We start from the raw sequence: 24,696 nt of genomic DNA, 5'->3' as shown, positions 1-24,696 counted from the left end.
TTTTTAATATCGGGATCTACGGGCGCCTCTGAGTCCACTCAGCTCTAATGGGTACCTGACATTTGTTGGGGAAAAGTAAAGGCGGTAGGTCGTTGTGCTGGCCACATGACACCCTAGTTAACCATAGGCCACAGAAACAGATGACCTTTACATCATCTGCCCTATAGACCACAAGGTCTGAAAGGGGAACCTTTTTTATTAGTAGAGTCTATTCTAATATAATTGTAGTTGTCATACATTTAAAAGTATTTAATTCAATAAATTAAATAATTAAAGTGTTTAAAACTGGAAAATATAAACAAGGGAAAAATTACTTTAAAAATACAATTAGTTTGGATCAGTCATTTAGTTGAATAAATAATAGATCTAGATCTAGACCAAGAACGATGAATAATATTATTACCTATTGCCTTAGTTTAGCGTTATTTAAGATAGGGATATCTGGTTGGATTTTACAAACCTATATTCGACCTAAATTCGAACTCGTGTCTAGGGCCGACGCTAACGAGGTATTTAGTACGAGAGCGGTGACCTGATCTGGGATTGGGTGTGGGAGAAATAACATTAATACACTTTTTACCAAACAAACAAAGATCTATTACAAATTTAATGACCTGACTGATCTAAACTATTGTGGCTACACTTCATATAATCTTTTTTAAAACCTATTAAAAATTATTTATTTGTATTTTGCTTGTTATAAAGTTGACTTCAGGTAAAGAAGTTCATACTTTATACATGTGGCTAAGCTTTTATAATTTGGGCAGACAAACAGGGGCGTAGCTAGGGTATGGGGAGGAGGGGGAGAATTTGAAAATCCTCCAGGGCCCCCACTTGAGGGAGCCCCCGAATAAGTGTTTTTACATTAAAAATTAAATATTACGCAAAATGCAGGGTTCCCCAAAGAGGTCAAGCCCCCCCTTCCCAGCACCCAAACGATGGAAAATTCCTAGCTACGCCCCTGCAGACAAATCAGTCTGCGTTGGGGGTCCGCTAATACCGTATTGCTTGTAAAGGAATCCAAGAACTGAAAAAGTTTGAGAACCTTCGGAATTAGTCGTGATCTTTGTAAGACGCTTTAAAGAAAAATGTTCGTTTTTGCCTAAAGTTTAAACCACCAAAGTTAGTTATCTATACTATCATAATTACCTCCTCTACTCCCGCAAACTTTAATACATAATGATTCTTCTAGAAGTAGAGTACAGATACATATCCAATTCAGACCTTGCGATCTATAGGGCAAATGATATTAAGGTCATCTGTTTCTTTGGCCAACGGTTAACAAATAGGATGCCATGTGGCCAGCAAACCGACCAACCGCCTTTACTTTCCCCAACTAAAGTCAGGTACCCATTAGTGTTGAGTGACTCAAGAGGCGCCCTAAAAATCCTGAAATTTGAAATCCCAGTCTTCATGTGTGTAACCACTCTGCCACCTCGCCCTTTCCCCCTCTTTCTAAAAAAAACATTCTAAAATCGCTCTTTGGATTAGATTATGTAGATCTTTTCATTCAGTTTTATTAATATTTCGATCTGTGTAGATCAAAATTCTTCTTTAAGAAATAAAACAATTTAATTCTAAAAAATTTAATTTCGACAATAGTTTTTAAAAAGTAGACTTAACTGTTAACATGACTCTAAAAACTCCATTACTTATCTCACGTATTATCTTTCCTTGTTTATATATACCATCTCACATTTTTTTTAGACAGGAATCAATCAGAATCTTCTTATTTTATCTTATCTTATCTTATATAATACTGACGTTACTTCAAAAAAGAAGATGATTACGTCCTACGCGTCATGCATTTAGTTATGCATATTAACCAATGACTTTTTCTATTGGAAAGATCCCTGCTTAATTGCAACTCCCTTAAATATTTTTAGTTTTACTGAAAAATTACTGTTGTCTCTTGAAATGTAAACATGTTATTTATTGTTTATATAAAATTAAAGCAACCTTAACAAAGACGCTAATAATTACATGATAAATGGTAACATACTTTGCAGTGATGACGATATAACAATAATCTTTGCTATCCTTGAGGAAATTTATATTACAATTGTGCATTACACATAGGCATAACAGTACATTATAAACATATTATTCAGTAGCACTGACAATGTACTTTCATACCACAGTTTCACTTAAAACATTATAAGAGAAGTTTACTCTAAAAAAAATTGGAGTTTATTGAATGAATAGACAAAGGAACAAAAGAGTTCTTGTGTCTTTTGTTATTGTGATCGGTGTATTTTTATCTTAAAATCATGACCACAGAGGGAGCTTTTATGTCTTATCTTATCTTATAAATTACAGACGTTCCAGATAATTACGACCTACGCGTGTCCATGTGTTAATCTAGATGTGCATGTTAATTACAGGCTTTAACTCTGCTATGGCTATATCGGTGGTTAATCTAGCTGACTCAGGCAACCCGTTCCATGCTCTAATGACACTAGTGAAGAAGGAGTTATTTCATGCTTAGTTATCAAGTAGCTTCTGGTAGGACTTCAAGCTATTGTGGTTCCAACACCCCCGCCCTGGAGGACAAGGCTCACTTGGCTAAAACGTTTTACAATTTATTTTTTACCTCACACTAAAACTATTCGTACAGGCTTTCTCTTCCAGGGGCGTAGCTAGGACTTTTCCATCGTTTGAGGGCCCCTGCAGTTGCTTAATATTAAAATTTCAATGTAAAAAACACTCATTTGGGGGCCCCTCTCAAGTGGGGACACAGGGGGGATTTTCAAATTCTCCCCCCCTCCTCCCCCACCCTAGCTACGCCACTGTTCTCTTCACTACTGAAACCATCATTTAACGAATTTCTCCCTCAAAAAAAAATTATTCCACTTTGTCAAAACGATACATAAAATGTTTTAGAATAGAAAAATACAGTTTAAAATAATTGCCTCAATAATGAATGCTTTGATTCTTTATAGTGTTTCTGAAAAGCATGGTGTGCCCTCATGAAATCTACAAAATTCACTTCTTCAGAAATGCATTGAGAAGGGATGTAAGCAAGTGCTGGGGTACTGGCATTCAACTAAATCAGTATTGATTGAGATATCCTACAAAGGATTTTTGTGGCCTTTTTTTTAATGTATTGGGAAAAAAATTGTTAATCGATTCCATGACTGATAACATTTTGACAATCAATTCTATTCGATATGGAATCCCAATGGAGAATGTGGATGATTAGTTCTAGATTTGAGTTGGTTTGCTGAGCTGCCAAACTTTATTTCAGATGAAACTTTGCTGACTATATCTATCCATGTTCCTAATAGTTTCCAAAAGAGAAAAGGATTAAAATTTAAATCTGTGAATCACAATTGATTCCAATCTAATCCTATAAATCACAAATGATTCAAATCTAATTCTGTTAATCACAAATGATTCAAATCTAATTCTGTTAATCACAAATGATTCAAATCTAATTCTGTAAATCACAAAAGATTCTTTTTGAATCCGGTTGACAGATAGGCGTAAAAAAAACAAACATGTACTGTTTGGAGCGTAGTTAGGAATTTAAAGTGCATTCCAAAGATCCTAACATTGAAATGTAGCTCCTTTTATTTCTATAACAAAGATTTACTGCTGCAGGGGAACACGGCTGTATAGAAAATAGAATAATCCTACTTATTGTATGCCCTGACGTTTGGACCTAGAGACCTTCCTCAGCTACAAATCAAACAACAACAACAACAAAATAAGACAAACAACATAAAAGCCTACATATTTCAATAGCGTTGTATGTTAGAGTGAAGATCTAATTGTAATATAACATTCAAGTATAACATTCAAGTACAACATTCAAGTATAACATTCAAGTATAACATTCAAGTATAACATTCAAGTATAACATTCAAGTATAACATTCAAGTATAACATTCAAGTATAACATTCTAATACATTATGTGTTGAAGTAAAAAAAAATAATTAAAAAATTATAAGTGCCACATTTCACTATTTGATCAAAGTGAAGTTCCATTAGTGAGAGTTCCTTAAATATAACAAACAAACAAATGTGACCAATGAAACCGTAACACTGACATCACGTGACAACAGTCCAGGAGCGGAAGCTGAAATTAAAAAATAAAAAAAGTTTTAAATAACTTTTAACCCAGTTTAAACCACATCTTTGCAGATTAAAAAGTAATGCATTGTATATTATGTCTCATAGCACACAGGGACTATATGAGTTCATATCATAGAAAACTTTTGAGATAGTCAATCTTACATTCCCTTGACAGACCAGATAGTCAATCTTACATTCCCTTGACAGACCAGATAGTCAATCTTACATTCCCTTGACAGAACAGATAGTCAATCTTACATTCCCTTGACAGACCAGATAGTCAATCTTACATTCCCTTGACAGACCAGATAGTCAATCTTACATTCCCTAGACAGACCAGATAGTCAATCTTACATTCCCTTGACAGACCAGATAGTCAATCTTACATTCCCTTGACAGACCAGATAGTCAATCTTACATTCCCTTGACAGACCAGATAGTCAATCTTACATTCCCTTGACAGACCAGATAGTCAATCTTACATTCCCTTGACAGACCAGATAGTCAATCTTACATTCCCTTGACAGACCAGATAGTCAATCTTACATTCCCTTGACAGACCAGATAGTCAATCTTACATTCCCTTGACAGACCAGATAGTCAATCTTACATTCCCTTGACAGACCAGATAGTCAATCTTACATTCCCTTGACAGACCAGATAGTCAATCTTACATTCCCTTGACAGACCAGATAGTCAATCTTACATTCCCTTGACAGACCAGAAAGTCAATCTTACATTCCCTTGACAGGCCAGATAGTCAATCTTACATTCCCTTGACAGAACAGATAGTCAATCTTACATTCCCTTGACAGACCAGATAGTCAATCTTACATTCCCTTGACAGACCAGATAGTCAATCTTACATTCCCTTGACAGACCAGATAGTCAATCTTACATTTCCTAGACAGACCAGATAGTCAATCTTACATTCCCTTGACAGACCAGATAGTCAATCTTACATTCCCTTGACAGACCAGATAGTCAATCTTACATTCCCTTGACAGACCAGATAGTCAATCTTACATTCCCTTGACAGACCAGATAGTCAATCTTACATTCCCTTGACAGACCAGATAGTCAATCTTACATTCCCTTGACAGGCCAGATAGTCAATCTTACATTCCCTTGACAGAACAGATAGTCAATCTTACATTCCCTTGACAGACCAGATAGTCAATCTTACATTCCCTTGACAGACCAGATAGTCAATCTTACATTCCCTTGACAGACCAGATAGTCAATCTTACATTCCCTTGACAGACCAGATAGTCAATCTTACATTCCCTTGACAGACCAGATAGTCAATCTTACATTCCCTTGACAGACCAGATAGTCAATCTTACATTCCCTTGACAGACCAGATAGTCAATCTTACATTCCCTTGACAGACCAGATAGTCAATCTTACATTCCCTTGACAGACCAGATAGTCAATCTTACATTCCCTTGACAGACCAGATAGTCAATCTTACATTCCCTTGACAGACCAGATAGTCAATCTTACATTCCCTTGACAGACCAGATAGTCAATCTTACATTCCCTTGACAGACCAGATAGTCAATCTTACATTCCCTTGACAGACCAGATAGTCAATCTTACATTCCCTTGACAGACCAGAGAGTCAATCTTACATTCCCTTGACAGACCAGATAGTCAATCTTACATTCCCTTGACAGACCAGATAGTCAATCTTACATTCCCTTGACAGACCAGATAGTCAATCTTACATTCCCTTGACAGACCAGATAGTCAATCTTACATTCCCTTGACAGACCAGATAGTCAATCTTACATTCCCTTGACAGACCAGATAGTCAATCTTACATTCCCTAGACAGACCAGATAGTCAATCTTACATTCCCTTGACAGACCAGATAGTCAATCTTACACTCCCTTGACAGACCAACGTACACGCATGGACAAGAAACAATCTACGTTGATCTAAATACCGAAACTAAATTACCTTTCAGATAAGGTCTTTTGCCAGAAATGTTACCTCTGGAAGAAAAAAAGTCCACAAAGTTAACTGTGTATTCAATACAGAAACAACATAAAGATTGAAAAGTACTTTAGAAATACAATCAAGTCATTGAACGTTTTCCATGATTAAATCTAGATCTAGTATAATGGAACTTTACCCTGGTCCATACTGACAAACAACAAGGTAGCCGTTGTTTATTTGTGAGTTTTTAATAGTGGAGCAGTCTTTAATTCCACATCCTACGGCGGTCGTCTCAGCCCACACTATCTGAAGAAAACAAAGTCACATAGAGCATATCCTATGAGGTTTATGGAGTGTATGAGATCATTTATGTAGGCAAGTGATGATAATAATAATAAGGCTTGTCTTCGAGTTCGAAGATTAATGAAGAGTACAGTACTTCCCGTGGCTACGCAGCCCCAGCTGCGACCTACATACTTTGCCACATCCAGCGCAGGCAAGTGATAGTGATGTAATAAAAGTCAAGGAAGAATGGCCGATATTTTTTACTCATTTATCTTCTCTTGGCAAACAAATATTTGAAATAGTAGGTAATTCTGCAGGACTTCAAGGGGCAGCCATCTTTGTACTATTTTGTTATTGTTTATGTTCCAAAGAAATCCCAAGATAGTGTCTTAAAAAATACCAAGAATTAACATTACTTCTGTGTTTTCAAAGCAATGCTATTTTTTCTTTTAATTTTGACTTGGTGTCAATACAATACGTTTCTTATTGTTCTGTCTTCTTTTTAATTGTTAAATATTGTCTAGATCTATTCTGAATTATTCTGTTATAGAGAATCTAAATTTAACTATGCCTACAATAAATATCAGCACACTTCATTACCAAAAGTTAATAGACCTTTATTGCCTTTAAGAACGTTGTAATATTAATATAGTAATTAGTCTAGTTCTAGCAGTTAGATTATGAGTCTAATTAATAGACTTATTAGGACTAGATGATACCAGTATAGCTAGATCTAGCATATTATTTAGCTTCAAAAATAAAAAACAATCTAAAACCCTAATCTTAGAGAAAACCCAAGATACAAGATTACAAACAATAACAAAGATGGCTGCCCCTTGAACTCCTGCAGAATTACCAAATAGTAAATTAGTTTTTCACTTTTGTACAAATGTAAATACATATCCTTCGCGATGATAAAGCTTCAATGTAAATATATGATGTATTATAAAAATGAGAGAGAGAGAGAGAGAGAGAGAGAGAGAGAGAGAGAGAGAGAGAGAGAAGAATTATTCTTTTCTTAGAGTTATTGTTTAGAAGTGATCTAGTAATCAATCACAACTTAAACTAAACTTGATCTAAACTCAACTTAATCTAAACTCAACTTAATCTAAACTCAACTTAATCTTCGACTTTCACATGCACAATAAAAGAAGGTAATTATCTACATTTACTAAGAAGCTATAGGCACGCAACACTCATTACACCCTATCCGGGTTACGCCTATGACTATAGTGGCTACCTGTGTGTAATGACCACAAGATCCAGAGCAACTGTTGTCGCCGTAATCGTAGTTGGACTTCTCACGATACCAAGTCTCTACGATATTTCTGGCACTGGGACTCGAGCCTCCTGAAATTAAAAAAATTGGATTAGACGTTACAATGGCATTGACTAGCTAACAATGTTGCGATACTGACACAAGTTAATCCGCTAACCCGAATTCCATTGTTTTGCAGGAGATATTGGTTAAGAGGAATAAATAAAACACTTTTATTCTCCAAGCTAAAATCATAACAAGTTTAAAAACACACAATCAATACACAATAAAACATAATTTCCATAAGATTCACAAAAGTACTACACATGAAGCTTAAAACGTATTGACTGAAGGACTCAAATATGAGCCTGTCTCCCATTTTAAAGTTTTAAAAATAGAAACATCTCGAACAGGAAATAAAATTTAAACGTTTCATTTCTAATTACATCCCTTTCATTCTCCCATATTCTGTTTAAAAACGTGAATGTTTTCGAAACCAGTGTCTAAGCCTAGAGTCTAGATAAGAGACTTTAATTAAAAATATTATTTTCATATAAAATAATTAAAAAAAAAAACGCCCCCACAGAAACCGTATTATAGGCCTACACTCTTACACACACACAAAATGAAACACTTTTTAATAGCCCCTGATATTCCTACTGGCCCGAACTGCACAGTCCACAGCAGCACTTGCAAAACTCAAAACAATCTGGACAGACAAATTGCAAAACTTAAAACAATCTGGACAGACAAATGCAAAACTCAAAACAATCTGGACAGACAAAGGCATAGTCCTCAACACCAAAATCAGACTGATGCGGTCCCTGGTCAAGGCCACATTCTTATTACTTGCGTGTCTTGGACGCTGACTGCACAGCTAGAGAGCTAGAGAGCTAGAGAGCTAGAAAAAAACAAACTAAAACTCTGTGGCCATATTACTTTTTCTTCTTCTTCTTAAACTGTCAGGTAGAGTTGAGCCTTCAGCTCCTGGAACTCTAGGCCAGCAAAAGTGAACAAGAGCTCCCTCTCAGCGGCCTGTATGAAAACAGTGTACACTGTTTTGTCTGGCGGGTGGGTCAGACTCGCGGCAAGAGGACCCCCGACATTTTTCTTTTCTATACCAGGCTAACCGTGCGGGACACGCCTCTTATTATGCAACGGCCACTTGAGGAACACAAGATTTGCAAAGACCGTCCTTCAGGGAACAGTACCAGGAAAAAGTAGAAGAGGCAGACAGAGAAAGCGAGAAGACCGGCCGCCATTGAAAGATGTTCTATCCAAGGCAAAAGACAGAGTTGAATGGAGAAAGACTGTCGACCAATCTTGTGTTGTGCCCCAACGGTGCAACAGATTAAGGGATAGGTGAAAGTGATACTGACCACATTATTTTTCAACTGACATTCAAAATGACGCAAACAAAAAGTAATTAAGTTTACCTATTGCGTACAAGTTTTCTCCAACGTAGGAAAAATGTCCGACATTTGATCTGTAAGACTGAGAACTGTGAGAAAAGTCACATTTGTTTGCGTGGTTCTGTGCATTGTTTTCTAGGTCAGAGTTCCAAGACTGTGAGAGAATAGCAATCAATATTTACTATCATATTTGATTTACTTGCCAATACTGTATATCACACATAATTCTTTTTATGACTAACGTTTCAAACCAATATTCTAAGATTTCATTTTTTATTTTTAAAAAAAAAAAAAGTAGCCCCTAAGTGTTATTTAAAATATAATAAATGATTTAATTATTTGTATTGAACGAGAAGATAGAATAAAATAAAAGAACAAAGAAAAATACAGATAGATCAGGTAAAAAATAAGATAAATAAAGTTATTATAAATATAAGATAGGCTAAAAGCTTCTAAATAACAGACACGCTTCAAAGACAGGCTTAGGCGCCACCTTGCCTTAGCTGACATAAAAGAGAGCCCCTGCTTGCATGCGGCTTCAAAACGAGACAGCTGGAGGACACTCACAAAAGCCGCGGGATACACATTTTGAGACCTAAAGAAAATCCGCTGCCGAGGACAGACGCAGACGGCGAAAAGAGAAAATCTTATTCGACCACCGGCGGACAATGGTTATGCTTGCCCTGGGGGGTTGCAAAATATGTAGGTCACAGCTGGGGCTGTATAGCCAAGGGAAATACTGCACTCCTCATAAATCTTCGAATTCGGAGACAAGCCTTATTATTATTATGTTAGAAAAGAACGAGTATTCATTCTCTGGCGAAGCCAGGGTCGAGTTTCGTTAAAGGGAAACAAAATTCATCGTAGTCCCTTTATCATTCCACTGAGGAATTTTCTGGTGATGTGGCAGGTCTGCAGAAGTACTGCCCTCTGACAGGCAACGAGAATGTTCCTAGGAATGCCAAGGGCCTTGAAGGTATCTTTGAGTATTATTATTATAATTATTATTGTTATTATTATAGAATTAAAAAAAGAAAGATTGAGGTAAATAAGGATAGTTGTTAAATAAATAGTATTACATTTAAGAAAGAGTGGGTTACGTTAAGGTTGTGACATGCTGCCCATAGATTAAGATAATGATAGATAAGATAAAGGTAAGAAAAGATAAAAAAATAAGATGACTATAAATGAAGGATTGATTTTTAAAATTATTTTTAAAAAATAAATGTGCATGTGTGTGTGTGTCTCTCTCTCTCTTTTTCTTCTTCTTCAGCTTTGAAACGACTATGGATCATCTCATGGAAATGAGATGAGTGTCCAGGCATTAGCTTCGGTACGAAGTCGCCCATACAGCGGCGCCTTCGACATAGAGGTCACGCATACAGCATATCGGAAGCTGTTAACCCCTAACCCTTAACGTCGACAACCGTAACAACGATTGAGCCGTGCCCTATATGTAGTGCGAGGTCCTCTGGTCCTGGGTCCGCTGTAAGAGGTCAAAGGCGGTTCAGTTACGGGACAGGTCTCAATACTCCTATTCTGTGTCCGCTTCGAAGCGTGGAACGGCTACCGCACCAGCTACTCCAGGCGCAATGATTGCGTTTCCCTTGTGGAACTGCGTCTGCGTGGCGGATTTGTTGCAGAGGGCTACCGGGCCTCTCTTCACAAACTTATATCAACTCACTCTGGTAAAAAGTGTGTACACGTTATTTCTCCCACACCCATTCTCGGATCAAGTTGAAACTTTGCATATTTATTCATTGGCAAAGACAATAGATGAATCAATTTTTTTAAATAACCAATTAGTCAATTAATTTCTGCTAATTATTTCTTTATACCGACAAGATACATTAATTCTTCAGTATTCAGAGATTCTGAGAGATATAGGTAAATATTTACTAAATATTAAGGGTTTTGTCCCCTTAGATAATCGTACACGTTATTTCTCCCACATCCATTCTCGGATCAAACTGGAAATTTCAACAGCTTTTCATTGTACCTACCAAAACATGAATCAATTAAAAAATTACCAATTATGCAATTAGTTAATGGTAATTATTTTTTTGTTTTGATTTCAAAGAAAATAACAACTTCTTCATTATTGATAGATGTTGTTGTAAATGCAGAAGAACTTCCCATTTGATAAGCTTTTTTCCCCCTCTTATTATTTATTTAATTTTTTAGTTTCCTCGAGCGATGTGTTATTACTTACGATGTTCAACATGTCAAGACCGTGCTCATCTGCTCTCAACTTGTTATGCAGGTTCACCAAGTCATCGGCCTCCCGGGCTGTGAATCTGAACTTAGTATCTCTCTTTATCAGCACATGGCGAGCATGAAATTGGAAAGTTCCATCAGCTGAAGCAAAGAAATTGTTTGATTTCAAAAGATATGTAAGGGTCATGGGGTCAGACCGTTGAAACTTTTTCTTCGTTCTCATGTTTGAGAGTTCAGATCAGTAATCCTATATCTGACTCGCCCACTGGTTATATGTTTGCAAATCTTTGACCCTGACTCCAGAAGTGGAGAGGAGGATCCTAGCATTGGGATTGAGATGCTAAGAAAGATCTTATTATTATTATCACATAAAGAACTGCATCACAGATGAAGTGATTAGAGACAAGATTAGTTCAGCGATTGGACCCCACGATGACACCTGCTAGCCACTGTCAAAAAACGCAAACTAAAACTCTATGGCCACATTGCAAGGGCCTCAGGGCTTGCATAGACCATGCCAGCCACATTGCAAGGGCCTCAAGGCTTGCATAGACCATGCCAGCCACATTGCAAGGGCCTCAAGGCTTGCATAGACCATGCCAGCCACATTGCAAGGGCCTCAAGGCTTGCATAGACCATGCCAGCCACATTGCAAGGGCCTCAAGGCTTGCATAGACCATGCCAGCCACATTTCAAGGGCCTCAGGGCTTGCATAGACCATGCCAGCCACATTGCAAGGGCCTCAAGGCTTGCATAGACCATGCCAGCCACATTTCAAGGGCCTCAAGGCTTGCATAGACCATGCCAGCCACATTGCAAGGGCCTCAAGGCTTGCATAGACCATGCTTCAGGACAAAGAAGAGGCAGACAGAGAAAGCGATGGGAAGACATCATAAAAGAATGGACGGGCCTGCCATTGAAGGATACTCTATCCAAGGCAAAAGGCAGAGAGGAATGGAGAAGGTCGGTCAACAGATTTTGTGTGGTGCCCCAACGGTCCAACAGACTAAGGTATAGGTATTATAAGTATATTATATATCCACAGATGAGATTGGACCAAAAGCGCTCTGAGCATGCTATAAGCATGAAAGTAGTGCTATATAAAAGCTATAATAATAATATACAAATTGTCAGTCATTGCCCAACAGACTAAGGTATAGGTATTATAAGTATATTATATATCCACAGATGAGATTGGACCAAAAGCGCTCTGAGCATGCTATAAGCATGAAAGTAGTGCTATATAAAAGCTATAATAATAATATACAAATTGTCAGTCAATGCCCAACAGACTAATGTATAGGTATTATAAGTATATATATATATATATATATGCATATACACATTGTCAGTAATGGTCCAACAGACTAAAGGATAGAAGAAAGTGAAGATATATTATCCACCCCTAGCCCCCAAAGGCATTAGGTTTTATATTAAAATTAAGAATTTAAAAGAAAATTTTTTAAAGGATTTTAAAACCAAGAATAAAATCAAAGGAGACTGCTTTTTTTCCTTGTTGCTATTTCTCGGAATTTTGCTCAGTTTAAAATATTTCTATTATACAAATAAATTCATAGCTCACTAATTGAAAAGAATACATGTCTTGTACAGATTAAACTACATCAAACTCAATTTAATTATAACTTGTAATAATTTTATTTAAATCTGAATTAAAAAAAAGAACAGGTGTTTATTAGAACATGTTTCTATTCATTGAAATCGATACAATTTTTATCGTCTCGTATTTTTCTTTATCAAATCTTAGCGCTGTGTAGAAGTTTCAGACTCAAACACCTTCAGTGACCTCTTTCAATCACAAACGCCAGGCCCTTAAAACATAAACCATTCAAGTATATCAAACGTTTGCAACTGTATACAAACAGTCTATCAATTAACCAATCAATGTGTTCACATTAAAGTATCCCATCATGCAACGAAGAAACTCGTTGAATTTTTTTTCTTTTAATAGGCACATTTAGTCCACGTCTAAAAATAAAATCAAAGCAATTTCATTTATTTTCAAAGCCGTGATCTAAACACATTTCCACCCAGGCTAATTACATTACTTTCCTCTATGTGTATAGAATCGATCTACAGCTCGCATGTTATCAAAGAATTTTATCAGGACTCCTGGTTCTAAATACTTGAAGCTTAACAATTCATATGCTAGACAGTGGATCAAATCAACGGGGGGCTTTATCAACTGACATGCTTGGCGTGGATATTTTTATCCCTTTTTATTTAGTGTTAGAGTTTGTATCACATTATCCCGACCAATCGTCAGCAAGGGGACAACACTCTGTGACACTACAGGAGTTGTTGAAACACCCTTTTTAAAAAGTCTAGCGGTTCGGAGTGTAAAAGGGTTTAAGCCACGGGCTTTTGTTACGTGAACAAATCGTCTACACGTTATTATTAGGTTGTTGACTTAACGAGTTGACTGGGTGTAACATTTTGGTAGTGGAAAGTCCTAAGTGACATCATGACTTTATAATCTACAACGATTAACAGTCATAGTGACAGCATAACTTAATCATCTGTAAAATTGCTAAGGTCTTATGAGCTTCTAAAATTTTTTGGGTCTCTTTTTACCGCGACGTGAACCATAGTTATTTTACGATCAGGGCCGGCTTTAGGCGTAGCCGAACTAGGCAGCCGCCTAGGAAGACTGATTTGGATTGGGGGGGGGGGGGGCGGCCTCGTTAGCACTAAAAGAATAGAACAAAAATCGAAACTTGGATTCAACCTTAAACATAGAAGAGTTCCATGGATCTTTGTCTTGTTAAGGCCTCCGCGCGGTGTTGATTCTTGGAAATATATCTAGTGTAATAAGTGTAGATCTGACTGGAAGTAACGCTGAACTCAACTACTTCAGTAACACCGGCGAAAGGCCGAAACAATCAAATATGTAGTCGACGCTGATATGTTGTTCTACAAATATGTTTAATACTCAAGAAGGGAATCGTCCGATGTCAGCTATGTCCGTAAATCCGTATATCTATTGTACTCAAGTCTACTACTCTACAAGAAGCGTCTTCTTTTAGCGCCACTTAGAGCGTTCATATTTTTAAAAGATCTGTCACGTCACTTGTCGCTAATTAAAACTTTCCCCTTATTCCCGAAACAAATAACTAATTCCTAATCATGTCATAACAGTCTACTAGTTTAGCTCTAAGTCTCTGACTCCAGGTTTGTTCAATAATGTTAAGATGTACTTGTTGGACTTCCTGGGCTTGTTTCCAGGGCCGGTCTTAGGCCACTGCAACCTATGCGGCCGCAGTGGGCCCCGCACTTCCATAGGCCCCGCGCGAATTCTAGTTGTAAATTATTAAATTAAACCATTTTAACTTATTATTAAAGGGTTCTCCTGAAATTGTAAAATATACGAAAAAGTAATGAAAATCTCCTGAAATTATTAAAATCTTCTGAAAACTAATGCAAATCTCCATAAAAACAGACAAAATTGTCATTTCGAGGTGTCGGACGCGACTCAAAAAAAGGCATTTTTAGCTTTCATTTAATTAAAATGTAATAATAAGACGAATTTTAACCAAAACAAGAAGTTCAAATCCTTAATTTACTTTAATAGTCACTGGCATACAGATAAAGATCTAAATCTATCTCGACCTCTTAAAAGAAAAAAAAAAAAGCGATATTTTGCTAGTCGATAGTAAATCTAAAAGGCAGTTCTGAATGTTTATCGGCTTTTTGTTGGAAAACTACTATCTACTGTAAATGGCTCGTATAGTTAATTCGACAGCGATTTTGTACTTAGTAAAGTATGAATAAAATGAAAAGACGAATTTATTTTCTAATACAAAATCTTAATTTTCACTTATTATCCTTATCACAACCCAGAATAGGCCCCGCGCAATCCGTTTCGCATAGGGCCCCGCAATCTGTAGGACCGGCCCTGCTTGTTTCCCATTTTGGTTGCTTCCTTTTGGATACAAATTTCGAAACGTTTGGAGCCAACGAAAATCCCTTCGCCCAGGGCCTCTAATTAACCCTGGTACGACTGAAGGAGACCAACTAGCTAGAGATCCGACTAGACGCGAATACAGTGCTTCCCAAACGGTTCCGCGAGGCCTGTGTAATTGTTTTACGAACTATTGGAGTAATTAATTATCAGACCTGCACTCCGATTAATTGCAAAGAAAATGCAGAAGAAAAAAAAAAGGAATAAAATTGAAACTAGTTCATTCTTTATATTGCACACACTTTCTTTATATAGCACACATATTCTTTATATAGCACACATATTCTTTATATAGCACGCCCATTCTTTATATAGCACACACTTTCTTTATATAGCACACACATTCCTTATATAGCACACATATTCTTTATATAGCACGCCCATTCTTTATATAGCACACACATTCCTTATATAGCACACATATTCTTTATATAGCACGCCCATTCTTTATATAGTACACCCATTCTTTATATAGTAAACCCATTCTTTATATAGCATACCCATTCTTCATATAGCACACACATTCTTTATATAGCACACACATTCCTTATATAGCACACACATTCTTTATATAGTACACTCATTCTTTATATAGCACACACATTCTTTATATAGTACACATATTCCTTATATAGCTTCCCTGATCTTTCCTCTATCCATTCAAACATTGTGTTACAAATATTTCAGTACATTTATACCTGAATTACAACAGAAACTATTGACCTAATAGTTTCAAAGTGACATACTTAAAGAAACCGCAAGGAGTCTGCAATACATGCATTACAGATAGTATAGAGAGTAGCGCAGTAACCGCAGCCCTAAGAGGCTCAATGCGCCTGGGCCTACATCCAATACTAACGGGCCACTTGTAAAGGAAAAAATGTGATGATTTTAAGAAATTAAATGTTGCATATTTTTAGATAGGCTACTTCCCCTTTCAGACCTTGCGATAAGCGAGTCTTCGTTAACGAGGGTGTTCTGTGGCCAGCACAGCGACCAACCGCCTTTACTTTTCCCCAACTAATGTCAAAGCTGAATCCGGGACCCTCAACCACTCAGCCAGCACATCTCCAGTTCTTACTTAAATAAGGCTGCCTGGTCGTGCGGTTTGCGCGCTGGACTGTCGTTTGGATTTATCGATGGTCCCGGATTCAAACCCTGCCCGCTCCCATCCCCCCGTCGTCCTGAGGGAGGTTTGGACTAGGAAGTAAACTATCTTCAACTCTGAAGGAACATCCGAAACATGTAAAACATTTTACAAACAAACAAAACATATTTATAAACATCGCAAAATATATCACTGTAAATCTAATCACTGTTGGACGAACTCTTTTAAAGGAAGCTAACTTTTATATTGTCAGTACATCATATTATAAAATAATAAAGTTAGATATAAATAACACTGTTAAGGGAACTACAATGGACTCTGTCTCCCTTTAAATAAAGCTCGACTCTGGGAGTGCCAGAGAATGAACATTAATTAATTAATTAATTTTAATTAATTATTAACTCTTTCTCTCCGTAATTATTTACCACATTCTGCTGGAATCAACGCTGGTATCGTCAGTTAGGAGAGAAAGAGTTAATAATGATGATGATTATTAAGCTGCAAAAGCGATACATCAATGCCTGGCTTTGATACATAATTGAACAAGATAGATAAACATCCTTATTGCAAATAGCCACCCTCAGGGGTTCTTAAGTCAACCGATCACTTAGTATACTGGGATAGGTCTATTTTGACTGACAACACAGTAGATTTCAATCGTCCTGATCTACTGTTTATTGATAAAAGAAAAAAAAAACGCTACCATAATTGACATCGCCGTACCACTGTCTCATATAATAAGAAAAACTTAAATGGAAAAACAAAGAAAATAATGGAACCTAAGCAGTTAAGGAAGTTGTTTGAAATAACAATACACCCCATTATTACATCAACCGAGGGGATAATGAAATACTGACTTCACAGACACCTTCAGGACCAAACAGATTCTCGTTGCCTGTCAGAGGACGGTACTGCTGCAGACCTGCCATATCACCAGAAATGTCCACTGTCCACTATGGAAACTGATAAATGAACAGTGAATTTTGTTTAACGAAACTCGACCCTGGCAGTGCCAGAGAATGACTACTCGTTCGTTTCTAAATAATAATACTGATAAGCAATATGTAAACAAAGTGGAAGTACTCTGCTAGATAATTTTTAGCGGCCCCCGAAAGGGGAAAAGACGCTATTAGTTTTGTGCGAAATGCCTGTCCGTCTGACCGTCTGTCCGTCCGTTTAGATCTCGTAAACTAGAAAAGATATTGAAAATCCGACATCACAATATTTTAGACCATTCAAAGTTCTGATGCAACGATTTTTTTTTTTTTCTTAAAGCGAAAAATCTAATTTTTAAAATCAGTTATGCAAGCAGTTTTTTAAAGAGAAAAAGCTAATTAGTATGCATTATAAGCTAGACCTAATTTAAATCAAATAGTAATCTTAAAAATTCCATTTTTCTGAACATTTTTTTTATTGTGGAATTTTTTTTTTTTAATTTTTTTTTTTTGAGGATTCGAATAACAGATTGAGTTTTTTCAAAACACTTAGATCAATTATAAGACATCAGTTAGGCCAGGGGAGGCGCGGTGGCTGAGCGGTAAAGCGCTTGGCTTCCGAACCGGGGGTCCCGGGTTCGAATCCTGGTGAAGACGGATTTTCAACTTTGGAATCCTTGGGCGCCTCTGTGTCCACTCAGCTCTATTGGGTACCTGACATTAGTTGGGGAAAAGTATAGGCGGTTGGTCGTTGTGCTGGCTAACCGTAGGCCACAAAAACAGATGAACTTTACATCATCTGCCCTATAGACCACAAGGTCTAAGAGGGGAACTAGTTAGGCCAGGTTCACAACTAACTTTACATTCACTTACACCTATGCTTTGATCTGCGGGACCGTTGGGGCACTACACAAGATCTGTTAACCTTCTTTCTCCATTCTTATCTCTCATTTGTCTTTGATATAATTTCATTTGGATGTTCTTTCTGAAAATATTGAAGCCTGCCTGTGTGGACCTCTTCGGGGGCCGATTTTGATTTTGTGTTTCCACACAAACTGTCTTTTGTAACCTTGTTATTATTGTTTTAGATGTCTTTTATATCACCATATGTATTTGCTAGCTAAGATAAATCCATTAATGTTTTAACTCTTTCTCTGCGTAATTATTTACCACATTCTGGTGGAATCAACGCTGGTATCGTCAGGAGAGAAAGAGTTAAGATGACGTAAAATGTATAAGTCTGTTAATATGGTACATTTATTGTTTAAAATATACGTGCTAGATAATCGTCATTACTGCTATTCATGTCTTGAAGTAGTTGACATCCTTGGAAACAAAAGCTTAAGATTAAAATGGACTATCTACTGAATAGGGTGAGCAGGTATCTCCACAAAGGTGTTTCACTTTTATCTCTTGTGAACTTCATGTTTCATCAGGACTTTGTGGGTGTTGTCCAGGACAATGTATACAGCTTCTCATAGTTGTGATTAATACCTAAATTTTCAGCCCGTGGTCCGGAAACCTAGCACGTGACATGGCTGACCAATGGCATTAGCTTTTCAAATGAGCCTTTTGAGGAGCGCTTTCTCGTTTGACCCATGAGAAATGTGTGCAGTCTGTGTTGTGCCTGTCTTGTGTGTTGTTTTCTTGGCAAGTATTCTCAAAATAAATACAGTGTGGCTCAATCGATTTACCGGAGGGGGCCTAGCGTTGTATTCATGAACACGGGCCCAGTGATACCTTGCTACGCCACTGACTAAAGAGTGTCCTATCCACTAGTAGTCAATTATAATTTTTTTTTGTTGTTGTGTCAAAGTAAACGCAAAGGTTGTCATTGCCGGAAGTGGTAATGGATGTAAGCACTCCACTACCTATAAAATGCTTCCTAATGGCATGCGTCTCAAATAGCCTCTGACAACCAGTCCAACTCCTGGCCTTCACGTGTGGCTTAGATATTGAGTCCGGCGGAACTGCTCTCACTAACAGGAGAAGGGGCAAAGGCGAGTAACTGGCGCCTTAACCAGTAAGCTTCGAGCAGGAGGGGCTCGTTAACCAAGGATGGCTACCCACCCAAGAGAAGGAAAACTCTGAATTTAAACCTCTGTTGCCTTGCAGCTATACCCAATCATGGGAAAGGTTTCGGGAGTCAACCCTGAGGAAAAATCAGGAGCTGGCGACCCTAAGGCAGTTTGCAGCACCCAGTGCTACACCCTGGCAGAACCTGCGACGTCGACCCCAAACTGTATCGGCACTGCCGTTCCTTTGGATAGATCAGCTGCGTGAAGAGGGGGAACTGATGTCTAGGCGACATCGTTCCTACCACAACTGATGCCCAGGCATTCATCTCATTTTCATGGGATGATCCATAGTCGTTTTGCGACTGAAGGAGGCCATAGTAGTATCTGAACCCTCCAACATGATAGAGAACACAGAAAAAGAACAAGATTCACAAGTCTCAGGTTTCGAGAAACAAAATTCAGTGTAGTCTCTTTAGTCTCGTCCTCTAAAGAATTTACTAATGACATATCGGGTCTCCAGTAGTACCACCCTCTAGAACAGGGGTCGGCAACCTCTTGAGTCGAAAGAGCCAAAAATTACAATTAACCAAATTTTAAAGTTTTTAAAGAGCCGCAATGTTTTTCTTGCCAACAATAAATAGTACTCACACAATTATTTTTTTATAAAAAAAACGAATATATTAATTCATATATACGTGTTTTTCACACCAAATTAGATAATATATATATATATATATATATATGGTTTTATTAAATAATTATTTCTTCTTTCGCAACAACAAAAGCAGTTAAATATTTACTTACAACACTAACTTTTTTACTTGAATAACAAACTATTAAGAAAATTCAATGGGAGGTTGGCTTTGCATGGTTTTAGAAAGTTTGGATACATTAGGTTCATGCCTTGTTTTTAGTTTCAAACACGACTCTAAATTTTCATTTGTTAGTTGACTTCTTACTGTACTTTTATTTATATATGAATATAACAGTTGCTTGCACGAATATGTTGATCCGTAGATAGTCAGTACTTCAAATGGCAACTTCACCTCGCTCTAGCTTTATGGAAGACTATTCCATGCGTCGAATATGGGTTAAGTGCCTCAACTCGAGACATTTCTTCTAAAGTTGTCACATTGGTTGTGTAACGTGCATACATTTCTGGACCTCCAACATTTTCAACTTTATCTTTGATTTGTTTATAAGTGTGCTGAAGTAATGTGTGTCAATAGTTGCATTGAGTTTTATCGCGAGACTGTTTTAGACATTTAAAATGAAGTAAGAGAATATCTTCTGCCAAAAGAATTAATTTTTCTTCAAAATAAACTAATTCTTCTACCAAAACATAGGCTGGGTTTTACTTTCCTTCCAGTTTTAGATTCAGCTCATTTCCTTTCGCTGTTATATCCACCATAAAGTACAATTTTTACGACCATTTGTCGTTCTCATATTCAGAGTAGTTAATGCTTTTTTTCATTTAGGAATGTATTTATTTCATTCAAGCACAAAGCAAAACGATTCAAGCCATCACACTTTATTGTAAAGAAGGAGGTCGGAATACTGTGTCTCCATCTCGTTAAAGAGTTCTTTAAACTGAAGATGGTAGAGTGTAATTAATAAGATGATGTTTACAATCATGATTATCAAATGTATAACCTTAACTATTTCGGCAATAAATGTTTGGGCACAAAGCGCTTCTTGCTGTATTAGGCAGTGAAATGTAAGAATTCGGTGGTTTATTTGGCTCCAAAGAATCGTTGTTGCTCCTTAATTTTTCTTGTAATAATTTTGGCTCCATCAATTGCTGTTTAAACGCTTTTATTTAACTCGATCTTATTGTCTTCAAGGTATTTTTGCATTCGCTCTATCTTCCCCTCTAGTTTGTCATGAGAGTAGCAATCCTGGAAGATCTTCTTTTGAACCTTGGGAAGACATATACTTATGCCGTGCCTTTTATGTCGCAAGACTAGCAAGTGATAAGGCAGAAGAAAGTTGAATATCTTCCACCTGCAAATATGTTACATTGGAAGATAATTTTAGCTATTCTATTTTGTACTGTTTTAGCGGATTGTAGCATATCTTTGACTTTTTTTTCAAGGTTTCTGTTTTTGTTTTTTGTTTTTGAAATCACGACACAGTTCTTCAGGCGCACGTAGGAAGCAGTCTTTGACATACTCACCATCTGAAAATGGTTTGCCTTTTATGTGTAATTTCTATTGGTAGCGCAAAGCTTGCCAGATTAGCACTACTTGTAGATTGCTTCTAGCTTTGAGATCATTGGCTTCTAGCTTATTTACTTGAAACAACAAATTATATGTCATAACCAAAGCACGTAGTGAAGATGCCGTTTCGTCTTGCGTCGAAAGCGAATTAAAACCTCCGACGTCTGACGACACTTACGACGCGTGTAATGGGGGGTGGTATAAGGCTGAGAGATAGGATATTCTGAAAAATGTTTCGATAAAATAAATAATATTTGCGTATGGAACCAAAGAGCCGCAGCTTCACATCCAAAGAGCCGCATGTGGCTCGCGAGCCGCAGGTTGCCGACCCCGGCTCTAGAAGAGTTTCATAGGTACCTATGACCTAAACCTACCGATGTCGACTTCCATTTGATTGATTCCAGATGGAAACATTTCTCTTACACCTCCACAAAACAGCGAATTTAACAGGCTGTAGTAGTTAAAAAAAGAATGCTGTAAAATGTTTTTACAAAGCTTATATCAACTCTGTCTGACTGTCTGGTAAAAAGTTTGTACATGTTATTTCTCCGATATCCAATCTCGGATCAAGCTGAAATTTCGCACAATTATTTCTTTTACCTGACAACACAAAAATCCATTTTAAAAAATACCGATTAGTTAATTAACTATTGTTAATTAATTATTTTTCTTTGGTATCTCAAACAAGGGAAAGAATTTGTACTTGACTGAAGTGGTGATATAAGCTGAATAAATCCCCTCTGAGTCTCAGTGAACAAAACATGAATAATAGGGTGAGACTGTAGAAACAACATATAACTCTACAATCTTCTATATTCATTGGCTTTCCAACTAGCAGAGTGGTTACCGTATTGGCTTGAGACGCCTGAGAAGGCTTGAGACATGAGTTCGAATTCAGGTTTTTCCCAATTTTTTTAAAATTTCTATAATTGCTTTATTATTGTTAGTCTAGATTCAGTGATGCCCAACCTTATTCATGCTGCGGGCCATTTATATTTCCGACACTCGTGGCGCGGGCCACATGACCGATAAGTTACAAAAAACGAAATGAAATTGACTTGAAACTATTTGATTAGAAACTTACATTAATGATTAGACATTGGAAGTTGTTCTTTTTTTACGCGTCGGAAAGTGGCTTCATTTCTCTACTTCAAATGTGAGCCACATTGTAGCTAGTTTTACCACCAACTCATTTTCTTTTCTCTTTTTCATAACTTTCCCCATCAATCCTCCAATCTCTAGAAGTAGTTAAACAATCTTTTATTTGCGGCTCATACCAAGAGTGCCGTCATATTTGTTCATAATTCATAATACTGTTATACATGTGGTTGTTTTTTTAAACAGACAAATTTTATTTACAAATCAAATATGTTGGCATATTATCATGTTTCAATAGCAAAGGTCCGTTCACTTTTCCGGGTAAATTCTACACTTAGAGTCCCATTTCGTAAACGAAAAATGATAAAGGTCATGCTACAAACCTATCAGAGAAAAATGAGAGCCCTAACATTGGTAAAAATACATTTTTCAACCTTTTTTATGAAGGGGGGGGGGATTGTCTACAATATGTGCTGACGTTTCAGCGGGCCGGATAGAACCACGTCGCGGGCCGGATCTGGCCCGCGGGCCGTACTTTGGGCACCACTGGTCTAGATCTATTACAAATTTAATGACTTGACTGATCCAAACTAATTGATACAACTATGTTTTTTTTTTTAAAACGTATTTTTTTTTCTAGTTCATGTTTCGGGCCTTCCTTCAGAGTTGAAGCTAATCCACTTCCTAGCCCAAACCTCACGCATGATGACGGGGATGGCAAAGGATAGGGTATTAACTCTATCTCTCCGTAATTATTTACCACATTCTGGTGGAATCAACGCTGGTATCGTCAGTTAGGATAGAAAGAGTTAACCCGTGACCCTCAAGACAACTGATCAACAGTCCTTTGCGGATACCACAGGACCAATCAGCCATCCCGACCAAGCAGCTATCCCGACCAAGCAGACATCCCGACCAAGCAGCCATCCCGACCAGGCAGCTATCCCGACCAAGCAGACATCCCGACCAGGCAGCTATCCCGATCAAGCAGCTATCCCGACCAGGCAGCTATCAGTAGAAGATGCACTATACTAAATCATTAAATAGGAACAATCTGGTATAAACTTTGTCACGTGTAAATTATGAGTGAGTCTGGTGTGAATGTACACTTTGGTTTCTTATAGTTATAATGTTTTTTGTTTGGTGTGATGCATAAATTGTAAGACAAATTTCCTTACGGACAATAAAGATTATTATTATTATTATTAAAGCAGAACCTCGAAGATAATAATTAAGTTCAAAGCTTAGGTTTCCATACAAAGATTGTTATTTTATAGAACTGTTAATTAATTTGTTGTTTTCGTACACTTCGAAAGCAAACAGCAATATTTCAAAGAAAATAATTAATTCTTAGCATTTTATTACCGTTAATCTCTACAATCCGTAGACTGATCAATAAGCTGAACAGCAGACACAACACAAGTATTGATGACGTCATTTTAGAATTATCAAATACAGTGCGTTCATTAAAAGAAGGTACCATATTATATACTATTCAGTGTTGACCCTTTTTTGTTGTTGTTGTTTTAGTTTGAGTGTGACGCCCTGAATGCAATTGATTTATTCTAGACCATGATAAGACATATGGAAACAAAATGATCAGTTTGTATTTTCACTTAGTAACGTAATCAGATATTCTTATCTGTAGCAAGAGCTAGTTAAGTAAACAGGCGGGGCTGAGGATTTAATTGTATACTTGTAACCACTAGCGGATACTCAACTTTTGAATAATGGGGGGGGGGGATTTTTTTCTCCATATCCTGACCCTAACCCAGTATGTAATCAAACACATACAAGAAAGAGAAGGCAGAGAGAGAAGATAGATAGATAGATAAGAATATTGTGAGGGATGATATGCCCGTCTACTAAAGAGCCTCCCGTGTTTGTTACTATTAATAGTGAATAGTTGTAAAAGTGGTGTATTATTATGAAATACTTCCTTGCATAAAAGGTTAAAAAAATTAGATTTTTCGCTTTCAGAAAAGAAAAAAATTAGCCGTTGCATCAGAACTTTGAATGATCTAAAATATTATGATGTCGGATTTTCACTAGTTTACGAGTTCTAAACGGGACGGATGAACGAACAGATTCCACACAAAACTAAAAGCGTCTTTTCCCCTTTCGGGAGCCGCTCAAAGTGCTACT

At 37.2% G+C, this 24,696-nt stretch overlaps 1 protein-coding gene across 1 annotated transcript; it reads right to left on the bottom strand.

Moving 5' to 3' along the window:
* Window positions 1–1,912: 1,912 nt before the first annotated feature.
* Window positions 1,913–24,065, bottom strand: LOC106068017 (uncharacterized). Its single transcript, XM_056034597.1, has 7 exons — window positions 23,917–24,065; window positions 11,190–11,335; window positions 9,002–9,131; window positions 7,548–7,657; window positions 6,219–6,328; window positions 6,044–6,078; window positions 1,913–4,082 (listed from the first exon to the last, which is right to left on the bottom strand). The coding sequence occupies exons 1-7, from the start codon at window positions 24,032–24,034 to the stop codon at window positions 3,991–3,993; spliced, it is 741 nt and encodes a 246-aa protein (XP_055890572.1). The 5' UTR covers window positions 24,035–24,065; the 3' UTR covers window positions 1,913–3,990.
* Window positions 24,066–24,696: the final 631 nt, after the last annotated feature.

Source organism: Biomphalaria glabrata, chromosome 7 (assembly GCF_947242115.1).
Source record: "Biomphalaria glabrata chromosome 7, xgBioGlab47.1, whole genome shotgun sequence".
NCBI classification, from domain to species: domain Eukaryota; kingdom Metazoa; phylum Mollusca; class Gastropoda; family Planorbidae; genus Biomphalaria; species Biomphalaria glabrata.
The sequence above is the reverse complement of the archived record's forward strand: the minus strand, read 5'-3'. Positions and strand labels throughout refer to the sequence as shown.